Below are 16,227 nucleotides of genomic sequence, written 5' to 3'. Positions count from 1 at the left end.
GGTGATGTGTGTCACCTCTGTGAGGATGGGGCAAACCAGCCTCCCCTCGGCGGCGAGCCCCGGCTGTGTGCTGGGATGCTGCAGCTCACAGCACTGCCGAGGGAAGGTGGGAAGGCACCAGGAGGAGCACCCCAGGAGCATCCCAGCAGCAGCGCGGGCAGGCAGGCCGGCACCGCAGGGCTCGCAGCGCTGGTGCTTCTGCCGGGATCCGGGGGAGAGCCAGGGCTGCTCGGATGCAAAGTGCGGGGATGCAGCCACGGCCCCCTCGGCTGGCTCCGCAGCAGCCCTTCAGCTGCGCCCGAGCCCCCCCGGCCCGCAGCCGCCGGATGGGCACCGAGCCCCAGCACGGAGCGGGGCGCGGGGCCAAGCACGGAGCTCAGCACGGAGCACAGCGGAGATCCCAAGCCCAGCACGGAGCCCAGCACGGAGCCCCAGCACGGAGCCCCAGCACGGAGCCCCAGCACGGAGCACAGCGCGGAGCGGGCCGCGGGGCCCAGCACGGAGCTCAGCGAACATCCCAAACCCAGCACGGAGCACAGCGCGGAGCGGGACGCGGGGCCCAGCACGGAGCTCAGCGAACATCCCAAACCCAGCACGGAGCACAGCGCGGGGCCCGGCGCAGGCGCTACAAGCGGGGGCGGTCGGGCACAGGGCTCCGCCCGGGCGGGGCGGGCCGGTCGCGGGGCGCCTGCGCTGCCGTAGCGGTCCCTGGGCCGCCTGTCCCGGCCGGGTCGCCGTCGGAGCGGGGGGCGGCGGTAGCGGCGCGGGGGCTCCGGTGGCCCCGGTCCCGAGCCCCCCACCCGCCTCTCCGCAGCCGCCTCGCCTGCAGCTCCTGCCGCCCCGCCCGGGGGCTCCGGGTAAGCCGCTCCCGCCTTGTTCCCACGGGCGCTCCCCGCCCAGGGCTCCGCATCCCCTCCCCGCCCTCCTCTCTCCCTCCCTCCCTCCCTCCCCCCGGGCCCTTTGCCGCTCCCGGGGAGCTGGGTGGGGTTGGCCTCCGGAGCCCCCCGGTCCGGTGGGGCTGGTGTTGGCCGCGCTGCGGGCCCGGGGCTGGCGGGGATCCCCTGCTCCCCCTCTGCTGAGGGCTCGGGCCCCCTTTGTCCGCTCCGGGGATGCTGCCGGGCCCCGCCGCCGCTCGGGCCGCCGAGCCGCCACCCCAGTGCCACGCCGGTGTCACCTCCCCGGTGTCATCCCGCCGTGGGGGCGTCCAGCCCCGCACCGTCCCGCGACCCCCGGGCTGGGTGGTGGGCTCGGAGCGCCCATCCCTCTGAAAGGAGCCCCGAGCACCAACAGGTGCTTTGGCAGCGAGACTTTCTCTTTTCTTCCCCTTCTCTTTTGTCCCGCACCCCCTTCTGTCAGATCGTTTTCCTGATGTGATCTCTAGGAAGTGAAAACTGCCCATGGCTTTTACACCTCCTGCTCACAACCGCGGGGTGCAACCCCCATCTCCGGGTGTGCAACCTCCATCTCCAGGGGTGTAACCACTCACCTCTGCAGGTAACCCCATATATAACCCGATATCCAGGGGTACTTGCAGAGTGTGACCCCCTCACCCACTCAGAGCTGCTCCTCCATCAAGCCATAGTCCCACCTCAAACAAAGACATAATTCCATCTCAGAAGTCCCCCAGCTGGAGATCCTCCCCAGCTCCTGTCCCACGAGGGTCCTGTGTCTGGGAGGGAGGTGGTTTGCAGGGCCCAGCGGTGATGCCTTGTAAAGAGCTTGAAGAAGTGAACAGAAAGAGTCACTCGAGCGTGTTGGCAGCACCCACGGTTGTAAAAGTGGGAAGTGCCTCACCTATTTTGTCTGCAATTTCTAGTAATAGCTGCAGAACTCTGTTACCTTACTGCGAGTTACGTGGTGCCCAGGAGAGCCAGGGTAAGATGTAGTAGACATTTGAAATCGTTGTTTTTTTAATGCATAGCAGGAAATAGAGCTGGGGTGCCAAATAGACTGGAAGTGCTACTGGTTGGGGGTGGCACACTCGAGTATTTAAATAATGTATTCTCAGAACTGGAAAGAATATTAAAATATATATGTCTTTCTTAGACATAAATACATCAGATACTTACACTAGGGTTTGGGGTTTTGTCTATTTTTTAAACTACAACTTGCCCAAAGGCAGTGCTCCTCTGGATTTGGCCAAATTTCTGTGTGAAAACATCTAGTAAAAGTGCTTAAAGGCAACTGAATGCCTTTTTTTTGCTTCTTCCTGAGTTGCTCTCTTATTGGGATACCTTTCAGGGTTTAGATAAATTTCACAGCAGAAGAGCCATAGGCAACTGGTGGAATTATTTCTGCAGGAGTTATAGGAAGAATAACTTCTGTATTAGATATTTCAGTGTGATATTCCTGATTTTTGAACATTTATTAAAGATAGAATGTGTTTGGAGCAATAAACATTTGCAGTACTGTCTTGAGTTGTGGTTTTTGAGGCACCGCATTTCTTAAGTTTCCTTCCTTCTAATTTTCAGATCAAAAATGTTCAAAACAGGAAGTTTGACTTGTACCTTTTATTTTGTAAGACTGTTCCCTACTCGGTTGAGACTGCTGGTATTTGATGTTAAAATCTCAACTCTGCAATCCAGCATCACTTAGTGGATTTGGGCACTTGGTAAAGGTTATTTGTCATTTATAATGTTTGATGTTCCTCCGTTTTCCCTTCCTACCAGCCATGGCCATGACAGGCCCCACGCCGTGCTCGTCCATGAGCAACCACACCAAGGAGAGAGTCACAATGACAAAGGTGACGTTGGAAAACTTCTACAGCAACCTCATTGCCCAGCATGAAGAGCGAGAGATGAGGTAAAAATCCTTCTTGTTTTCCTTCCAAACTGGGTGAGTGCCAACATTTGTGTTGAATGAATTTAGTTTTCTTGAGCCAAAGCAAAAGTCATAAAATCAGACTGGTTTAGGTTGGAAGTGACCTTAAAGCTTATCCAGGCCCACCCTCCCCACAGGCAGGGACACCTCCCACTGTCCCAGGTTGCTCCATGTCCTGTCCAGCCTGGCCTTGGACACTGCCAGGGATCCAGGGGCAGCCACAGCTTCTCTGGGCACCCTGTGCCAGGGCCTGCCCACCCTCACAGCCAGGAATTCCTTCCCAATGTCCCATCTATCCCTGTCCTCTGGCAGTGGGAAGCCATTCCCTGTGTCCTGCCATTCCATCCCTTGTCCCAAGCTCTCCCAGCCTGGCTCCACAGAGGTCCAGCCCTCGGAGCATCTCCGTGGCCTCCTCTGGCCTTGCTCCAGCAGCTCCACATCCTGCCTGTGCTGAGCCCCAGGGCTGGGGCAGCTCTGCAGGTTGGATCTCACCTGAGGGGGCAGAGGGGCAGAATCCCCCCTCCAATGCTGCCCATGCTGAGGGATCAGCCCAGGGCTCAGGGGGTCCTGGCCTGGGGCATGTCCAGCTCTGCCCCACCAGCACCCCCAAGTCCTTCTCCCAGGGCTGCTCCCAGTCCATTCTGTATCTGGGCTGGGATTGTCCTGATCCCTGTGCAGCACCTACAGACAGACAGTGCAAGGAGACGAGGAGGGGGTGCTGTGAGGAGTCACTCAGTGCTGCCTGGGACTGCCCTGGACCTGGGGCACCTCTTTGAGTTCCCTGATCCAATATAACAATGGGCTGGACTGAGCTGTGGGACTTCCCTTTGGCTGGAACCCTTGAATTTACTGAATACCCTCAAGTTGTAGGACTGGGACTTCTGCTGTTCTCCCAGCATGCCATGGAGTCTGTGACAGAATTTGGAAAATGGTTCAGGGTTGGTTTGGCTTTGCTGCCAAAGCTGTAACGAGCTCCCCAAGGAACTCCCCAGTGCATGCTTGGTACAAATGAGGAAGCAATTTAGAAATAAATATTAACTTGCAAAGATATTTTTTCCAAAGCTTCAAATGAGTAAAGAAAGACTGAGGTCCAATTCAGACAGAAAACTTCACTGATTTAATTCTTTTCTTTCTCTTCGTGAAGCTCTCACCTTTAAAATTTATTTACTTATTATGAGCACTGTTGTGTACTCCCCAAATCTCAATGGTTCTTTTCTGTTTAGGATCAAGACTTTGTCTGAACAAACAGACCAGACTTTATAAGTTACATGTTTTTTTGGAACAATACATGTCTGTGGGTGTATAATTTGGAGTTTAAATGGTGTTGACACTGTACCCTGAAGTGCAGATTAAGCCTGTTAGGGATATTTGGGGGAATTTCAGCATGGCTTTGGCATCACTCAGTCCTGCTGAGCCATTTCATTCTGTTTATTGCACAGACTTCTGCTGCTGGAGCTGCTGGTTTGAGAGTGGAATGGGCTGACTGGGCAGGGCTCCCTGGTACTTGAGCAAGGGCAAAACAATTTCAGTGTGCCTGATTCTGCAAGTGATAACCCCAAATATTATCACATCACAGCAGCTGTGTAGAGCCCCAGGAGACAGGAAGAGGATCTTGCAAAGAATGACTTGCAAAAAGAAGGAATTTCTTAGTACATTTGTGATGTTCCAAACCACCAGTCCCAGTTCAGCCAGCTGCTAATACGACTGGCACTGGAGAAAAGTTCCCAGAGGATAATCATTACAAGTGTCCCCTGAAGCAATTCCCCTCCTGAAGTCTTGCTTCCTCCTTTCTTTTCTCTCAGATAATCCTTTTGTACTAAGGCTGTAAATATTTCTGATTCTTCGAGGGGAAAAACATGTACAGACAAGTTTCCTCTCCCCAAATATTTGGAGTATCTCAGGGATTAGGAAATCTAAAGTAACTTTTCTCATCTTGCATGTGAATAGTTTGAGATGCAGAGAAATTTTAAATGCCTTTGAATACCAGTTCTGCCTGGAATAAGTGAAATTTTGGTGTTAATATGCTTATTATGGCTCTGGCCTGAAGTGACTTGCCCAGCTGTCAAAGAGAGACAAGAACAGAACCCAGATCGCCTCAATTTCTATTTGTGTACAGCAAAAATGTACACTTGAATAACCTTGTGAAACTCAAGGCAGGTTTAGTTTATTAAAATCAGAGAGGACAAGGTTGAAACTATAAAACTGGATAGTAGATTCTCCAACATTAATCTCCTGTCTGAGTCTCTTCCTGTACATCTTTGCAACTGTAACTTGCTGGCACAGACCAGAGGAGGTGGATATGTGCACCTGGTTAAAAAACAACGTTAATGGTTCAACCTTTTTTTTTTTTCTAATTTGATTTATAAAGCAAGGTTAATGATTCAACCTTTATTTTTCTAATTTGTCTCTGCTCTAGACAAAAGAAACTAGAACAAATGATGGAAGAAGAAGGCCTGAAAGACGAAGAGGTAATGAATGTGGAAAAATTATCTTATATGGTTAAATGCCAGAAATCTTGTTTTCTAAATGGAGATCTGGGATCTTTCCATGGAGTTGCTGTGGTCCCGGTGACACTCATTTGCGGAATTCTCACTGGGGGTCTCTTAAACTCTAGAAAAGAATCAGGAGGTCGGCACATGCACAAAAGGAAACAGAATTTCTTCGCCTGAAGAGAACCAGGCTTGGACTGGAGGACTTCGAATCTCTAAAAGTAATAGGCAGAGGAGCATTTGGAGAGGTGAGTCCAGGAAAAAAATGATTACACGTGGTTTTAACTGGCTCTGGTGTTTGTTAAAGACTTGCTTGGTTTATACAAGCAAAAGGTAAATATAACAGCACAGATTGATTTTAGCTGAACTGTCCTGTGCAGGGTTTTTTTTTTGTGTGCTTTTTTAACTAATAAATGATCGTTTGAAACACCTTGTGCTTTAAAGGATCCTGAATTATGTTGAAAATTACCTGATGGGCAGCTAAATACAGGTTTGCAGTGGGTTTTAAAGGTGCAATTAGGGCTGGACTTGGGGAGAGCTGGAGGTGCCTTGCAAAGTCTCTGCTGGTTGCCTTCAGAGAAGGGGCTTTGGACTACCTGCTTTAGGTGTGAATTGCTCAGTGTCAAATCTGTCAAAATTACTGCATCTCTTAGAACTGACAGGACTTTTTACCATTCCTGTGTGCTTTATAATGCTTCTTGTATTTTATAATCTGATATTATTTCATAAAATGGAAGCCAAGGGCTTGCTACCCAACTTTGTGCAGAGTTGTGCTGGGCATGCTGGGTTTGATGCAATCCCTGTGTGCCCCCAGGTGCGGCTGGTGCAGAAGAAGGACACAGGACATGTTTATGCCATGAAAATCCTGCGCAAGGCTGACATGCTGGAAAAAGAGCAGGTGAGGAACACCCCGAGCAGGAATTGTAGCAGGGATCACTCTGGGAGGTCACTGTGGTGTGTGGAGAGGAGGAACAGGCATCTGTGCTTTAGGTTTAGTAGCTAAAAATTCTGGTTTTCTTTTTGCCTCCTTGCTTACAGAGGAAATAAGTTAGAAAAATCTCTGAATTCACAAGGACTCGTTTTCTATTTGTCTCCTTAAGGCCTGCACAAATGATTCAATGTAGACTTCAAGGCCAGTATTTTACTGCATTTCTGGCTTACAGGATAAATATAAATACCAAACTGCTGGAATTTAGACTCAGAGACATAAAGAAGCAGCATTTAACATTTTTAAGGCTTTCCTTTGCTACTACTTCTGGGTATATAATGATCTGGGACAGTCACTTGTTCAGCACTGGGATGAAGCTCTTGTGTTTTCAAAAAGAGATCTAATGATTTATATTGGTAAAGAATTGAGATATTTTTATCTCCTATATATAGGTTTACTAGTTATAAATAGTACATATATAAATATATATATTTAAAAAATATAAATATATATATATAATAGGTGTAAAATGTATGTATATAATCAACCATATGTCAAAGTTCTGATAGTGTTTCTGCCCTGGTGCAGAAGTTTGACTGTTGTGTTCTCAATATTTGATGCTATTCAGTATAATAATTAAATTGCCTGTGAAATAAATGCATTTAATAAAACAGATCCAATGCACTGTGTTTGTCCAGGTTGGCCACATCCGTGCTGAGCGGGACATCCTGGTGGAGGCAGACAGCCTGTGGGTTGTGAAGATGTTCTACAGCTTTCAGGACAAGCTAAACCTCTACCTGATCATGGAGTTCCTGCCTGGAGGTAACTCCCTGGAATCTAAGGGCTGCTCTCCTTTTGGTTGGGGATTGCTAATTTTTTTTATTACAAGTGCAGTCTGGGACTAGAGTGCATGTGAGTGCTCTGCAGTGGTGTTTGTATTTTACATCTGTGAGGGAACAAGATTTCTGCTTTCTGGGGTACTGAGGTGTTTGGGTAAGCTTGAGGTTTCCTGTTTGGGTCTTTGAGCTGCAGGTATTTAAACTTGGCCTTCATATTCCTCTGGTTCTTACCCTTGCTGTGCCCTGGCTGTCTACACAGCCACAGCACATCCAGCTTTGGCAACCTCTAACCTGCTGGTTTTAACTGAACGCAGCAGAAATAGCTTTTCTCTATAAATGTCTTCAAACTAGCAAGAGTGGAGCCTGTGTGTTCACCTCTGGGGTTTTCCAGGTGACATGATGACCCTGCTGATGAAGAAGGACACCCTGACAGAAGAGGAGACTCAGTTCTACATCGCTGAGACCGTGCTCGCCATCGACTCCATCCATCAGCTGGGCTTCATCCATCGTGACATAAAACCAGACAACCTCCTCCTGGACAGCAAGGTATGGACTGGCTGGGGAGGAGCAAATAGGCCTTGGGATTGTTCATACTGACCTGAAGGGGTGTTGGCAGTTGTGGAAGGAGATGGTGCTTCTTTATTTAGCCCCGTTCTTTCCAGCTTTTGAGGGCATTTCTGCCAAATTGCCGGGGAAAATCCCCAAGCCAGGAAAGACCCCAGCTCCACTCAGACCTTGAGCTCTTCTGACAGCTGTTTCAACTATTTTTGGCTATTTCAGCTGCAGTTTAAAGCACGTGGTTTCAGTTCCCTCTTAGGCAAAGCTGTTTCCCTTTGCTCTCACATCTGTTCCACTCCCACTTGCCAGCTCTGGTCGTACCAAACGTGAAGGACGTGGCTGTTCCAGTAGCCAGGCTGAGAATGGAGAATCTCCCTCAGGATCAGGGTGTATTCCTGAGGCTGGCCAGGCTGCCTGGTTATTGCAGGCTCTTTGCAGAAAGCCTCATTATTTCAGTATCCTCCCATTGCTCACTGCAAGCTTGCCTAAAATCAAGCTTGCTTGGAAAGAGTTTGCCAGCAGTAAATAAGGACTTTCCTACTACCATGTAATGCACTGTTGGAATTACTGCAGAAGTCCAGAATGGTTTGGATTAAAAGGGACCTTAAAACTCATCCTGTTCCACCCCCTGCCATAGGCCTCAAGTTGTGCTGGGGAAGTTCAGGTTAGACATTAGATTTTTTTCACTGCAGAGTGGTCAGGCATTGGAATAAGTTGCCCAGGGAGGTGGTGGAGTCACAGTCACTGGAAGTGTTCAAGAGGCACGTGCATGTGGCACTTGGGGACATCATTTAGGGGTGCTGATGGTGTTGGGTTTTCTTCCAGCCTTGCTGATCCTGTGATTTGCTATGATAATGTCTTATATTGATTTTGAATTTTGGTTGCTTTGTTTATTTTTAGGGCCATGTGAAACTCTCAGATTTTGGTCTGTGTACTGGACTGAAGAAAGCCCATAGGACAGAATTTTACAGGAACCTGAACCATAGTCTTCCCAGTGACTTCAGTAAGTCCTTTGGCTCCAAAGAGTATCTGGGTGGTTGCTCTGACACAACTCATTTCAGTGTGAGGGTGTGGCTGCAGTTGGGAGTCTAATAACCAACATTAAACCTTGAAGTGGAATTTTCATTTTCTGTAAAATAAAAATAATTTCACTTGCTTTAAACCCACTTTCATTTCCAGCAGCTTGTCTCTAAAACAGACTCCACTGTAGCCTTTTGCATGTGGAACAGAATGAGAACTCAGTGAGTTGGTAGCTGCTGGCTGGATCTCAAGTGTTTCTGAAATTAATAAACCAGCACAGTCTCTGAGTATCCAGGATTATTCTCGAGGGGAATAACTTGGATCATGGAGTTACATAAACCCTGAAAGCATGGTTTGCTAATGAAAGGCTTGATTAGATGTTGCCCATATTCCATAGGTTTGGAAGTTGCTGGAAGGTTTAGGTCTGGGGTCTTGACACACATCTTAAATGAGATCTTTAGTATAATGGTTTGGGGATAAAAATATAGTGGGTGACCAGTGGGATTCAATCACAGCTATTGAATCTCCTTTAGCTTTCCAGAACATGAATTCCAAAAGGAAAGCAGAGACTTGGAAGAGGAATCGCCGGCAGTTGGTAAGTAGGTTCTACCTGCTTGGAAATGTTCCTGCTGAGGTGTTGCATCCAAATGGAACATGGATTTCCATGGAAGTTGTTAATGCATCTCAGAGTTCACAGAATCACCAGGTTGGAAGAGACCTTCAAGATCATCAAGTCCAACCTATGTCCCAACACCTCAACTAAACTAAACCATGGCACTGAGTGCCACATCCAATCTCTTTTTAAACACGTCCAGGGATGGTGATTCCACCACCTCCCCGGGTAGACCATTCCAAAATTTTATCAATTCTGAACAGTCCTGAAAGATTCAGGCATTTTTTTAAAAAGAAGAGGAATGACTCTAGTTTGTCCTTTGTCCATCTGCTGAACAGCTGGTGACATATGTGCCACAGATAGCACTGCCATCATTATTTACATGGATGTCTGAGCTCTCCCAGCCCAAACTGTCAGTTCTTGCCACTTCCAATCTAACAGGGGGCTGCTGACCCACTCCAAGGTGGATATGGACAGTGATACCCTTCCTCATTTTCCTCACGCTATTTAAGATTCCTTCACATGAAGATGTTGATTTTGTCTCTATGTATCTTGGAAGAAAGGCTTTAAACACCTTTGCTAAAGAATCTCAGAGACAATCTGGTGTCTTCCTCAAAATATCCACTTTGGTCCAAGTTCCCACTTTCATGTCAGGCAGTTGTCTGTACAGATGTATAACTGATGGTGTTTGTTCCAGGCTTTTTCTACGGTGGGAACTCCAGATTACATTGCTCCTGAGGTTTTCATGCAGACTGGATACAACAAGCTGTGTGACTGGTGGTCCCTGGGGGTCATCATGTACGAGATGCTGATTGGTAAGGAATGGGCAGGGCAGGGTTGTAGGCAGGAACTGTGGGGTAGGACATGAGCTGTGTTCATGGAATCCCAGAATCCCAGAGTGGTTTGGGTTGGAAGGAACCTTAAAGCTCATCCAGTCCCACCCCCTGCCATGGCAGGGACACCTTCCACTATCCCAGGTTACTCCAAGCCCCATCCAACCTGGCCTTGGGCAATTCCAGGGATCCAGGGGCAGCCACAGCTTCTCTGGACAGCCTATTTCTGTGCTTAGGGTCAAGTTCTCAGAGCAGCCACTCCTTGCCTGGTCTGTGAGGTGTGTTCTGACTTCACAAATTATATTTGCTTGATCCAAGATTGCATTTTTGTTCTTTCCAGGTTATCCACCATTCTGTTCCGAGACTCCTCAAGAGACATATAAGAAAGTGATGAACTGGAAGGAGACCCTGACATTTCCTCCAGAAGTTCCAATCTCTGATAAAGCAAAGGATCTTATTTTAAGGTGCCAGTCCCATGGTTTGCCAGTTAATATAGCACTAATTGTCTTGTCCTGTCTCTGTATTCTGTGCCTTTCGTGGCTTGTTTCACATGGACAAACCCTGATGCTACAAACTGTTACACACATGCATCAAATGCTGAACTCCCTCGTCAAATACTTTTGTCTCTCAGGCCATTTAGTGGTTCCCTGAGTAAACTGTGCTAAAAAGGATCTCCCATAGAAGTGCTATTTCTCTGGCAAAATGTTTCTGCTCCTTATTTTGCCTGCAAACTTCTCATGGAAGCAACTTCAATCCTTTTGACAGAGCTGACTTCTTACAGCAGCAATGATTTTGCCTTTGTATGCACTGGAGCATACAAATGTCTCCCAGTGCTTGCTGACTCATTTGTACTTCATTATCTGTTCTCAGGACAGAAATATAAATGTCTACATTTTTTAGGCTTTATATGTTCTGCTCTACACTGGTCCTGAAATAGAAAGGTCACATTATCCTGTTGTGAAGGAATAGCACATCTTAACTGTGGCATTGGACACGACATTCCTAAACATAACTTTGTGTGTTGGTTTTGCTGTGGGAGTTCTTAGTCTGCTCCATTTCTGTGTTAAGAAACTGTAGCAGTATCAGTTCAGAAAGCTGTTCCATGCTGGAATGCTTTCGTTTTCATTCTCCCTTCATTTTCATTCTTCCTTCCATCCCAGATTTTGCTGTGAATGGGAGCACAGAATTGGTGCATCTGGTGTGGAGGAAATAAAGAGTAACCCATTCTTTGAAGGGGTTGATTGGGAGCACATCAGGTAAGATGCTTTGCAGAAAAGCAAGCTGCTCTTCTCTAGGGACAGCTGAGGCCAGCCCTGGTCTGCAGCAGGGAGCAGCTGACTGGCATTTATCATATGCAGCTGTGGTTGAGGGCATTTTGTTCTCTGCCTGAAGCTTGCTGAGGTTTAGGTACCTTCAGTCTTGATTCGGTTAAGAAATGGAAGGTGGCTGAATCCTGCTTTGTCTGCCTTTGAAATCTTAATGCTTCATCTGCTCTTCTTGGCAGAGAGAGACCTGCTGCGATTTCAATAGAAATTAAAAGCATTGATGATACCTCAAACTTTGATGAATTTCCAGAATCTGATATCCTTAAACCAACAGGTAAATGATTGTTTGATTCTCTGTATTAACCTTCCTCTTCTCCTATAGAGTAATCTTTCATGTTAGCCAGATCTTACTAGATGCTGATTTTTTATTTTTTTTTCCTCGTGACCAAATAGCTTAGAAGCCTCATGGTGCAGGGGGTGCAAACTGGAATTTGGGTTCCAGGAGATGCAGGCTTGTAAATGATGTGGTAATTACCTGAGAAGGGGCAGCTCTCAGAGGCAGCAGAGCTTCCAGAGAGTTCAAATCTCAGCAGGACCTGGGAGCCCCAGTGCTGCAGGTTCCCTTCAGTGCTGATTCCTGTGGGCACTTGGAGGAGGGGTGGGGAGGGGTGGGACAGAAGGGGAAGGTTTGGTGGGAATCCCTAAAGGAATCACAGCACAGTCACACATTTGTTCCTTGAGTTTAAAAACAGAATCCCAGACTGGTTTGGGTTGGAAGGGACTTTAAAGCTCATGCCATCCCACCCCCTGCCATGGGCAGGGACATCTTCCACTACCCCATGTTGCTCCAAGCCTGTCCAGCCTGGCCTGGAACAATTCCAGGGACTGGGGCATCCAGCACCTCTCTGGACAACCTGTGCCAGTATTTCACAGCCCACATTGTAAAAAATGTCTTCTTTCTATGTAGTCTGAAACCCTGTTTTAGCTTAAACTGCTTGTGCCATGCCCTGTGTCCCAGGAATTCTTTCCTGGGGTTGAAGCATGAAGTTTATGGTATTTTCCCCTTTAGAAACATTCTGCCCTATTCCACATTCAGTGTTTTGTATGAAAATACACTTTGCAGTTCCAAAGGATAATTCTCTTTCTTCTGTGTCTTCCCAGTGGCAACAAGCAACCACCCAGAGACTGACTACAAGAACAAGGACTGGGTTTTTATCAATTATACCTACAAGCGTTTTGAGGGCCTGACGGCCCGAGGAGCAATTCCATCCTATATGAAAGGAGGGAAGTAACACAGCTTTACCTGGGACTTCTGAGCCGTGGAATTCTGTTGCTGTACTTTGGGTTTATACCCATAAAAGAACTTGTTCCTTTTTTTTAAAGAAAACTTGAGGGCTATCAACTCTTGGAGGAGACTTCAGGACCCTGTTTTGTTACACACCTGGTTGTTATTAAGGATTTTTTTCCTGCGCCATTGAAAAATTCCACGTTTGCATCATCTCTGCTGCCAGCACCTTTTGCTGCTTCAGGAGGAAGAGTTTTTTTTATATTCTTTGCTAGACTGTCCAGTCCATTGGGAGATGAGAGCAAGCTTTCCCTTTGGCATTGCAAAGCATGGGATTCTATAGGACTGCATCCAGTCCTGCATTAAGTGACAAACTCACTCTGCCAATGCTGCCAGCACTGTTTGCCCAGTGGCTGAGGACTCCAGGACAGAGGAACAAAGCAATAATTGAAGCTTGAGACAGACAACTCTCCAGGAACCTGTCTAGTAGAAGGACACAACTCGGATTGCCTTAACCTTACTCTGTAGTGCTGTTTTTATAATGCTCCTTGGAAGCCTCTTCAATAGCATTTCTCAGCTCTGTCGCTGTGGCCTCCAGTTCTGGTGCACTTTATTTTGGTACTAAGTGACCCTCAAGCCATTTAATATTTTTTCTAAATTAAAAAGTTTTTGCAACACTTTTTCTGTCCTAAATAGAGGAGAAATGGGCCATTTCCTCCACTGAGCGCCGAGTTTTTGGTTACTGTATGGCAGGATGGATCCATAAACAATGCAGATAAACTACAGCTGGTCACACAAGTGGGTCAGGAATTAGAGCAGAGGGAGGGGAATCCCATGAACCTGATCCTTGGTGGGCAGGTTGTGCACAGCCCTGAGGCTCTCCAGGGCTGCTGCTGCTGTTTCTTAGCCATCTGTGAGCTCTGCTCCATCTTCAGTGGTTTAAAGGCAAAAACCCATCTTCTGTGGCCTTTTTGCTGCTGGTTTAGAGCAGAACAGGATCAGAATCTTGCTGATTGAGGCCTGCCTGGTGTTCCCTCCCAGAGCTGCTCTTGCTGTCCTGGCTGTACCATCTGTCCCCAGAGTCTCCCACGGATGGTACCTCATGGGGTCACCTTTGGGGCAGTGGAACCCACCTTGGCCACTCTTTTGATTATTGCCCACTCTAGTTTACAGAAGTACATTCAGTTCTGATCAGGGTCTCTCCATGAGAGCCCCAAAGTGCCTTTCCTTGCCCAAGCCTCTCTCAGAACACGACAGCATTTTGGGAGGGAGGATTCTGCCTCGGCTGAGCTTTTCCTAATTCCTTTTTCTAACCAAGAGCTCCACTTTGTGTCCATTTGTAGTTAACTCTGCACTTCCAGGGACAGGTGGCATTAACCCTTGGGCCTGCCTGGTTCCAGTCTGGAATTTACAATCAGATATTAAAAATGGGATTTAATGAGGTTTCTAAAAGCATGTTTCAATTTGAATGGGTTCCTGCAAACTTCTCTTGGTGCTGAACACTAACTCCGGAGTACAGACAAGACAAAGCTCCAGTGATGTCTCACAGGAAACAAAAAAAAGGCTTCCAGGTCTGACTTTCTTGATTAGAGAATGAAACAAAATGGATTTGTAGTGGAATTTTTTTTTTTTATATAGGTGCTTTTAGGGAATGTTTACCTAGATGTCTCTTGACTCGAGTGCCATCCTGAAGGACTGATGGGGAACTGCCAGTACTGTACAGAACTCATCAGGGTCCTCCCCTCACCACCCCTGTGCTTTTTGTACTTGTCCTACGAGTTTATGACTTGCCATAAGCAGTTTAGACAGCAGTTGGATCCTACCAAGCTGAAATGCAAAACTAGCCTTAATTAGAAGTCCCAGGATCTCTGTAGTCAGAAGGGCTCACTTGGATCAATAAGGGCTAATGGAAAGAATGACTTACAGGATCAGGCTTTTATCAACTTGTCCCAAATCACCTTCTGCTCCCTTTTGACTTTGCATGAAGGACTGATACCAACTTCTCAAACTGTTCCATCCTTATCCTGCAGTTTCTTCTAGCCATTTGAAAATGTTGCCTTATAAACTATTGGAATTAATGTAAGACCATTTTTTTTTTCAATTCCTAACAGCTTAGTTACTGCCTTAAAATAAAAACAAAAATCAAAATCTTTTCAAGCTGCTGTGGATTAGGAACAAACGATTTTGAGATAATAGCTGCATTCTTAGCCCTTTACTGAAAGGGACCAGCATTTTTATTTATAAATACCAAAGATGAAGAAGCTAAACAATTTTAAGTTGCTGTGAAAAACCAACTCTCTAGTACTGTGTATTGTGCATTTTTAGTGCTGTGTTTGAAGTGGGACCCCTCAGGTGGGTCACTGGAGTCCAAGGTGAAGTTTTCAAAGGCACGAGGAGCAGTTGGGTACCTCATTCCTGTTGTCTTCCAGCAGAAGTTGGACGTCTTTCAATCCAGTCCTGTTGGACACACCTTTGCAGTGGGAGGTTCTGGATCCCAGCTGCATTGTAAGCCTGCTTCCTGTTCCACTTTTTCACCAACAGTAGGGAAAAAAGTGTCTCCTACAGTGTCTCCTTCCTAGGATCCATACTTCACTGCTAATAGTAAAGATTTTGTATGCCTGTTACATCTCCCATGGTAGCCAAACATTTTTCTTGTGTTTTGAGGTTGTTCGTATCTTTTAGCTCATTTTTTTAAGCTGCAGTTGCTGGATTTCTAGAAATAATTCCAATCTGAATTTCCAATGGATCTGAACATCTTATGCTGCCAGTTCATCTCTGTATCATGCCTAGCACAAAGCTGCACTAAGTGTTTCTTATCACTGTGCCCTGACTCTGCCTTAAACTCTAAGTTGAAAAAGTGTTCTGTAAATATTTAAAAGCTGTTACAAAATTGCACTGTAAAATTTGGCAGGTGTAGTCAACTTTTTATGGAACGATCTCATTGTGTTGTGTAAATAAAATCCTCTTAGTAAATACACTGTAGCTGATATGTTGTGTTTTACAAACAGGAATCAGAGAATGCTGGAATGGTTTGGGTTGGAAGGGAGCTTAATGCTCATCCAGTGCCACCCCTGCCATGTGCAAGGACACCTTCATTGTCCCAGGTTGCTCCAAGCCCCATCCAGCCTGGCCTTGGACACTGCCAGGCATCCAGGGGCAGCCACAGCTTCTCTGGGCACCCTGTGCCAGGATCTGCCCACCCTCCCTGGGAAGAATTCCATCCCAATATCCAATCTAACCCTGCCCTCTGTCCAAGGGAAGCCATTCCCCTTGTCCAGTTCCTGATGCGGAAGGTGCTGTGAGGTCTTCACACAAATCCCACCTTGTTCAAACTCTTGGTCCCCTTCCCAAGCTTCAGCAAGAGAAGCCTGGAAGTAATCCAAGGCTGAAGATGGAAGTCAAAGCCAGACCTGCTCCAAAGCTGTTTTCTTCTGAAGCCAAGGAGGTACAAGGAGAAAGCACTTTTTGCAGCACTGACCAGAACTCTTGGGGCTTGTTAGAGATGCTGCCCAGTTTGTGGGTCAAGGAGTGACTGCTGAGTTCTGTGCTGCCTTTAGAACATCACTGCAATGTGGTG

At 47.1% G+C, this 16,227-nt stretch overlaps 1 protein-coding gene across 1 annotated transcript; it reads left to right on the top strand.

Annotated features, from left to right (window-relative positions):
- Positions 1 to 679: 679 nt before the first annotated feature.
- On the top strand, positions 680 to 15,625 carry STK38 (serine/threonine kinase 38). Its single transcript, XM_085082898.1, has 14 exons — positions 680 to 857; positions 2,670 to 2,802; positions 5,237 to 5,288; positions 5,435 to 5,557; positions 6,124 to 6,207; positions 6,936 to 7,059; positions 7,468 to 7,622; positions 8,535 to 8,637; positions 9,188 to 9,249; positions 9,965 to 10,082; positions 10,441 to 10,564; positions 11,261 to 11,356; positions 11,605 to 11,699; positions 12,527 to 15,625. The coding sequence occupies exons 2-14, from the start codon at positions 2,672 to 2,674 to the stop codon at positions 12,655 to 12,657; spliced, it is 1,398 nt and encodes a 465-aa protein (XP_084939024.1). The 5' UTR covers positions 680 to 857; positions 2,670 to 2,671; the 3' UTR covers positions 12,658 to 15,625.
- The last annotated feature ends 602 nt before the right edge of the window (positions 15,626 to 16,227 follow it).

The sequence above is a fragment of the Lichenostomus cassidix genome, chromosome 26, assembly GCF_008360975.1.
Source record: "Lichenostomus cassidix isolate B80296 chromosome 26, HeHo_3.0, whole genome shotgun sequence".
Classification (NCBI taxonomy): domain Eukaryota; kingdom Metazoa; phylum Chordata; class Aves; order Passeriformes; family Meliphagidae; genus Lichenostomus; species Lichenostomus cassidix.
Note: the sequence above shows the minus strand (reverse complement) of the source record. Positions and strands in the feature narration are given on the sequence as shown.

Coding starts and splice junctions, on each gene's coding strand:
- STK38 (XM_085082898.1), top strand. CDS start 2,672: ATGGCCATGACAGGCCCCACGCCGTGCTCGTCCATGAGCAACCACACC. Junction 5,558..6,123: donor GCAGAGGAGCATTTGGAGAG/GTGAGTCCAGGA, acceptor GTGTGCCCCCAG/GTGCGGCTGGTGCAGAAGAA. Junction 9,250..9,964: donor AGAGGAATCGCCGGCAGTTG/GTAAGTAGGTTC, acceptor TGTTTGTTCCAG/GCTTTTTCTACGGTGGGAAC.